This window comes from Melampsora larici-populina (assembly GCF_000204055.1).
Source record: "Melampsora larici-populina 98AG31 unplaced genomic scaffold MELLAscaffold_70, whole genome shotgun sequence".
Classification (NCBI taxonomy): domain Eukaryota; kingdom Fungi; phylum Basidiomycota; class Pucciniomycetes; order Pucciniales; family Melampsoraceae; genus Melampsora; species Melampsora laricis-populina.
The window spans coordinates 133,083-140,524 of NW_006768834.1; the positions used below are offsets into that span (position 1 = coordinate 133,083).

The following is a 7,442-nucleotide window of genomic DNA, read 5'->3' on the forward strand; positions in this document are numbered from 1 at the left end:
TTTTCTTTCTATTTGTTGAAACCCCTATTTCATCTATGTTCTGACGCTCTCATTCATTACAGATTTTTCGTTACTCGACTAAGCGCATGGAGGGTAATATTGCATTGGGCTCAATGCTTCTGGCTGAGTACATGCGGGTTGAGGAGACCTTGTTAGCATTAGATATTCCAGAAGAGTCCGACAGCCTCCATGCCATGAGGAAAGTCATGTTGGCTCAGCTGGCAAAGTATTGCGATGAAGCAGTGGCTGCTGACATCATTGTAACAGCCACCGTCCTCAACCCCAAGTACCGACTTAAATTCATTGACATTCAATTTCCAGGACATCTTCAACGAGCTAAACAACTTATCGAAGACGCCTTCCACAATGCTTTGGAGAATTGGCCGGTCAGCCCGGTCCCTAGCCCTGATCCAACTCCACTTCCAGAAGCACATGATTCTTTTGATCGCTTTGACATATTCACTTCTTCTGCTTCATTTCAAACACCCGAGTCCATCAGGGCATCTGAACTTGATTCTTATCTCAATGGTAATCGTCTGATCGTTCCTGGCCAAAAGGAACTCTCTTGGTGGAAGGTAAGCTTGAAGCTTCATTTTTGAAAATCAACATTTCTCTTTCATTCTCCCATATACGACTTGTTTATTCATCTGACTTATGTATCTTGTCTGTACCAGGAGAATGAATCTGACTATCAGGTTCTTGCTTCGATAGCTCACGACTACCTTTCGATATTGAGAGAACCCTGGAGGCACTCCTTGGTTTGTAAGCCCAGGGGGACTTAGTGGAGCTAGGGTAGCCCTGAGTGGTTCATTACGGTGGTCCGCGCGCCAGAAGAATTATGGAAATTCTTGCGCAGACTTTTTTAGCCGCAGAAACAAACTCACTCTCTTTCTCTAGCTCAAATTGATCACTCATCAATTATCTAAGTTCCAACAATCCTTTGTCAAACTTCTTGTCATAAATCCTGTATGCACTGGTTCCCCTGGAACTTCTCCCGTGGATGCAGCGGGTTCATGCTTGACAAGTTCCTCCCCGGTCTGTGTGTTTGTGGGTTGGTTGGCAGCCGTGGAAGGGCCGTTGACTTGGTCGGTGGAACCGCTAGGACCTTCTGTTGCCGAGGTAATGTTGTTCGTGGCTGCTGACGACATTGCTCGAGTTACTCGAGCCAGACTTGCTTCAGATTTTGCCAGCCTTTCTTCCATTTCTTTGAGAGAACCCTGGAGGCCCTCCTTGGTTCGTAAGCCCAGGGGGACTTACAATCGAGTCAGATGAGGCGGCGAGAGCAAAAGTGATGCTGGAGTCAGGGAAAGGTCGGATGGTGCTAGCAAACGGTGATGTCATCGAAAATGGACGGTTAATGTTGAAAGACAAGACCAAACAACTGGAGAAATCCTTACCTTCTCTTAGCCCAGTGCTGGCACACTACCTCCGCACCTTCAAGGCGTATGTACCTTTGCCAGTCTTCGACAAACTATGGTTAGTGCGTGACAAGCAAGCACGAGACGGCATGGAGGCACCTTCTGAGTCCAAATTGAACAAAAGTGGCTCGAACCTTCGGATGTATGGTGGAGACCCCCCGATGGAGGAACTCACGATGCAATACGAGCAGTGGCTAGACTGCTTCACTCTTTTCTCGCAATACATCCACGACGCTGGCTGGATCACGCTAGCTGAAAATCTCAAGGTCCACAAAGAAATTGTGGTCGAGTTGAGGGATTAGATGGGGTGGATGGTGGCCCTTCGGTACTGCAAAAGGGTGCGGGAAGGGGTTATGAGGACGGACGTTGGCGGTGAGATAGTGAATGTATCAGAAATCCAGCGTACAATCCTAGACGAGGTGAAGTTGGTGTGTGATAACTTGGGAGAAAGGGCAGTCACTTCGAACCCGTACGCACCGGGGGGGGGTAAAGGAACACCTAGATCCGGAATCAGGCCTTCCGAAAGTGAAGTTGGCGGCTGGGGGAGCGAAGAGAACCGTGAAGGTGGAAGAAGGATCGTCCTCTGGAAAGAGGAAGTCATGGTTACCAAATGATCAGTGGGAGGCCAAGTTGAGAGCCGAAGGGAAATGGGTCAACAAAAAGGAACAATCAAGTAGGAGGTCAGGTGACAACGACCGAGGAAGAGGAAGTGATAGAAGAGATGCCAAATGGGGTAGAAGTCGTAGCAGGAGTCCTAATCGCTATGAGAGTCGAAGATCCAATGGGAAAGGTGGCCGATCAAGATACTAGTGAGTATGCTACCCAAGTCCACGGGCGTGGCATTCTTTTTCTGATGTCTGAAATGAGAAGTAATATGACATGAACACCCGAATTTGGTTGACGTGATACCTGAGAGACAACAGAGATTTTGTTGAATGCACATTCCTGACAAGGGTTTTCCCATGATCTTCCCACAGCCACTCACCAACCCCTCCTCCTTTCCCCTTGCCCTTTCATGAATCACAACTATTCCCGCAAGTCAAAGAGCAGCGAGTGAGGTCCATTGAGATAAAACTCAACACGAAGAAATGGCCTACGGGTGTGACGTGTGAAATGAATCTCAATGTTTGGAGGCGAGAGCTAAGACACGCCGGGATGCTAGAATCGCATGCGTCCATCCTTAGAGGTTTCAAGGAAGGTTTTGACCAAGGTATTCCGGAAGTGCCAATAAGCGGCAAGCGTTATTTCTGCCCGAACAATCATGTGTCAGTGAAAGAGTCAGAACAAGAAGTGAGGGAAAACCTAGCGAATGAATTGAAGGCGGGGAGGATGTTCGGCCTGTTTTCTAAAGAAGAGGTCTTCCAAAAGCTGGGGTTCTTCAGGACTAACCCATTAGGAGCGGTGGTGAATGGGGACGGCTTGGTTAGGCCGATCAACGATCTCTCATTTCCACGAACAGACACTTACATAAACTCAGTGAACGCCCTCGTTGATAAGGAAGATTTCAAGACGTCCTGGGACAACTTCTCAAAGGTGGCGAGATTCATGATAAACAGCAAGGGGACGCTGTTACTGGGCATTTTTGACTGGGCGAAAGCCTACCGCCAAATTCCCATGGTATAGTCACAGTGGCCATACCTGATGGTACTTGATCTCGATGGGAACGTTTTGTTGGACACACGAGTTACCTTTGGAGGAGTTGCCGGATGTGGCACGTTTGGACAAGCGGCCGACGCCTGGAAATTAGTGATGATGTCTAAGTTTGGGTTCAAGGCAGGCTTCAGGTGGGTGGACAATACTCTTTTCATTAAGGACGACGACGGATCGAATAGCTCCACGATTAAAGAGGTAGCCGAAGCTAGCAAGCGGTTGGGGGTAGTCACCAATGAGAAGAAGTGGAGCGAGTTTAACCACGTGCAGAAGTACTTGGGCCTGATCTGGGACGGAAAAGAGAAGACTGTAAGCATCCCAGATGAAAAGCTTAAACTCAGACTAGCTCAGATAGAGGAATTTGTGAAAGAAAAGAAGGCAACTTACAAGGAGACGGAGAAAATGGTTGGCCGCTTGATGCACGCCTCGCTTGTTTACCCTCAAATGCAGTGCCATTGCATGGCTCTCTATTGGTGGATGTCTGAATGGGTACACCGTTTTGCTGCACGTGATATTCCCCGAAGAGATTTTAGAAGATATGGCGATATGGCATAGGGTCCTGAGGACGGCTGATCTGAGGAGGATGATACCGTGGCCAGACGTGGTGAACATTGGCTGGGTAGGAGACACGTCCACGAGCTATGGGATAGGAATCATTGTTGGCAAAAACTGGGCCAGGTTTTGGCTAAGGAGGGGATGGGATGTGGACTCACTTGAGAGAGACGGTTCAGTAAGAGACATCGCGTGGGCAGAGACGGTGGCAGTCCGCCTCGGCCTGCTAATGGTCACATCGCTGATGTCAGTGGAAGGGAAAGAACTCCTATGCTTGACGGATAACATAGTTACCAAGGGAGCCATACGTAATGGTAAATCGAAGAATTGGTGGGTAAACCGGGAGTGGATCAAGATCCAAGATGAGATGCTCCCAAGGAATTGCTGTATAAGGCTAAAGAGAGTATGTTCAGAGGATAACACAGCGGATCTGTTTTCGAGGGGGTTCGACTCCTCCAAACATGTATCAAAAGTTGTAATGGTCAGAATTCCGTCCGACTTGATCCCCTTTGTAATCCAAGAATGAAAAATTTCACTTGCCTGAGAGCCTGCCTTGCCCACCCCGAACCATATTCCTTCTTATCAGCCCCCATCTGTCAACCCCCGTCACAAAATCATCGCATCTCATGCCTAATAGGAGACAAGAGAGGAGACCGGCAGAAAAGACTCCGCTCCCAAAACATTTCGAAGCAGCTAAGTTGAAGGCTTCCGGTGCTGGGAAACATGCGGCAACGAGTGGATGGGCGACCGGTACGCTCGGAGGTTATTCAAGTGGGATGTCAAAGTTTATAGAATTTAAGGAAAAAACCTGTGGGGGATTCAAAGAAGATCAGCCTATAGAGGATGAAGACATCTATAACTTTATTGCCTGGGCAGGAGACTCGAAGATAGAGAAATCAGACGGACCGGCAAGATCAATTGCGGCGGTAACGACCAAAAAGTATCTAGACGGCATATGAGCGTGGCACATTGTGCGGCACACCTTGAGACCCACAGCCGACAAAGAAGTAGTCCCTCTTCTGCTGAATGCCACCAAAAGGAACAAAGAAGAACGGGAATTGGTGACCCAGAAGAAGCCAGTCTTACTCAACCAGTTGTTCAGATTGTTTAAGGAGACCTATGGGAAGTCAGAAGAGGAGGTCTTGTCAGGTTCAGTGGCCTTGGTAGCCTTTTGGGGAATGGCTAGGCTGGGGGAGTTATTACGTACGAAAAAGCAAAACGGAGCCATCCTGAGGAACCAAGTGGAGTTTGGTGAAAAGAAAGGCGTCAAATTCGTTAAGTTACATTTACGGAAGGCGAAGACAGCAAAGGCAGGTGAAATCCAGGTGATCCACCTACAACAGCAGTTCAACGTTCTCGACCCAGTTTCGGCTATTGAGAGAGTCTTATTGAATAACCAAGCTGCAGACAAGGATGATGCACTGTTTTCCTTTTCCGGTCCAGGAGGGGTGATTCCGTTGAGCAAGAGTAAGTTTGTGAAAGTAGTAGAGAACGTGTGGGGAAAGTTGGGGGTCAGCACATGGTCAGGTCACTCCTTTAGAGTAGGAGGGGCGTCATTACGTTATAACTTAGGCACTCCAGTTGCGGTGATAGCAAGGCAGGGAAGATGGAAGTCGTTGGCGTACTTACAATACTTCAAGGCGTACACAGTGGACGAGCTGGAAAGTGCGGTAAAGCTGCTGGAGGCCTTAGACGAAAGGAACACCTCCTGATGTGAAAATCGACTGTAGAAGAATGATCGACAAGGGAATGGAAGAGACACGAGGAAACCTTATTGAGAAATACAGTTGATGGCGTATGCAGCCGAATTTCAGGAAACCTTAACTGTTTGCGCACGCGCGAGTGATAAGTGCGTGCTCTGCGTTTGGGGTGAGCCCTAGGAGGCTAGGCGCCGAGCACCCTCTCTCGTCGACTAGATGGAGGAGTCCTAGGCCTCAGTAAACCCCCATATTGAGGTTTGGTTCAAGTGAACCAAACCTCTGGAGGAGTTGGTTCGAGAAAACCAAGGCATTTGGTTCTCTCGAACCAACCATGGTCTGAGTTTGGTTCTAGCAAACCAAACCTAGAGCATGGCTGCGCCATTGCCCCAAGCGAACTACCCTGACCCCGAGCGGTAAGAGTAGTTCAAATTGGGAGGGAAATTCCTCACAAGTTCAGGTAGACTCACAAGAGTTGAAATTACATCTACCCTCAGGGCGCAAAGATGCGCAACTCACTGAGGACTGGGTCAGCTGTGTCATGTCCTGTTGAACACACATTCTCTTCAGCAGCTGATATTGCCATTCCAGGCCAAGGCTCCTTGAAACCCCAGACCATTTCACACACCGTTGGATGTAGGGAGTGGTTGAGACAAGGAATTATGACTTCGGACCAATTCACTGAACCTCTCAGTTATCTTGCTTCTTTTGTTAATAACAAGAAGAAAAGCAAGTGAAACAAATCACATCTTATATTAACTCTTCTCTCACTTTTTCAATTTACTATTTTATACTCGTGCCTGCTGTTTTTTTTTTTTTGCCTCTTTCTTCTGATCAATCAACTTTGAAGTATTGCCTTCATAGTTTTGTTTGTTATGGTTTATTTTGAATCGTTTACTTCCTGATGTTTTCTCATCTCTTTTATTTCTTATCTATCTTATAAGTCTTTTCAACTTTCAAGTCTCTCTTTAATCTTATTGTTAGTTTGTTTATTGATTCAGTCCAATCTCTGTTCTCATTTATCGTATTCAATTTGTGGTCTCTTCAAGTTCAAAGTCTCTCTTTAATTTTATTATCCGTTCCTTTAGTTTGATCTTGTCTCTCTCTGTTTTGTGTACATAATCATTTTTTGCATTGTTAATATTAAAAAAAATTGTGAATACTTTTGAGCGCCCCAGCCCGCTTTATCAGTTTGAAAATTGCCAGAGCGGAGCAAGGGCAGAGCGAAACGGCGCCACGCTCCAAGACTTGTGTAGCGGGCTGTTCTTTGTGGCGGAGCGTGAGCGGGTCCTGAATGTAGGGGGACGTTGTCCCGCTCCAAAAAAAAAGTCCAAAAGCGGAGCGCTTCAGGCGTTGCTGGTATCACCACCACCGGCTTACACTGAAAAACGACCTTCAGCGGACCATTGCGACCTCACCAAACACATTGTTTCCAATTCAATAAAGGACCTTTGTCGACGACCTTCCAATCTCCCTCGCATGAAAAGGGAAGCTTCTGCCCATTTTTTTCGACTCTTTGGGACCCCGTTCACCGCACCTCCCCCCATGGTACCTATGCCGTATCCTCTGTCTAATGATGTCAAGATGGCCTGGGATGTTGTAATTCCAGCCTCGGAATTTGTTACACACATGCGAACTGGTGTGCAGGCTTATGAGCTCTTTTTTGAATGGTATGCTCAAGTCAAAACAGACACAAGATGGCATCCCTCCAACTCAAAAGATATGATGGACAGGCTTCAAGCATTTGAAAAGACTTTGCGAGAGGAACTTATTCCTCCAGAAATATCTCTAACTGTGGATCCAATACCTGAAGAGCCCCCTCAACCTTCATCTATTCCGCCTCAAGACCCGATCCCCAGTGTCTGTGTCCACGAGCCCTCTATTGCGCCTCAAGACCTTGATCCCTCATTACAGTTCCATACGCCTGTTCCTGCTCATAGGTCACCTCGTCATTTGGCCTCACCCAAAGCCCAAGTCAACAAAGGAAAGCAGAAGATGTCCAAAACTGTTGTCTTCTCATTGCCTTGACAAATCCGACTTCTACTGAAGACTATTTGACTTTGGAAAACTCGACTTTGAAAAACTCAATGAATCCTCTCAATGATCTCTCACCCCAAACCTCTTC

General features: G+C 47.3%; 1 protein-coding gene across 1 annotated transcript; it reads left to right on the forward strand.

Moving 5' to 3' along the window:
• Nucleotides 1-6,862: 6,862 nt before the first annotated feature.
• Nucleotides 6,863-7,345, forward strand: MELLADRAFT_112731 (uncharacterized protein; the record flags this gene model as incomplete). Its single annotated transcript, XM_007417270.1, has 1 exon — nt 6,863-7,345. One exon carries the CDS (start codon nt 6,863-6,865, stop codon nt 7,343-7,345), a length of 483 nt encoding a protein of 160 aa, XP_007417332.1.
• Nucleotides 7,346-7,442: the final 97 nt, after the last annotated feature.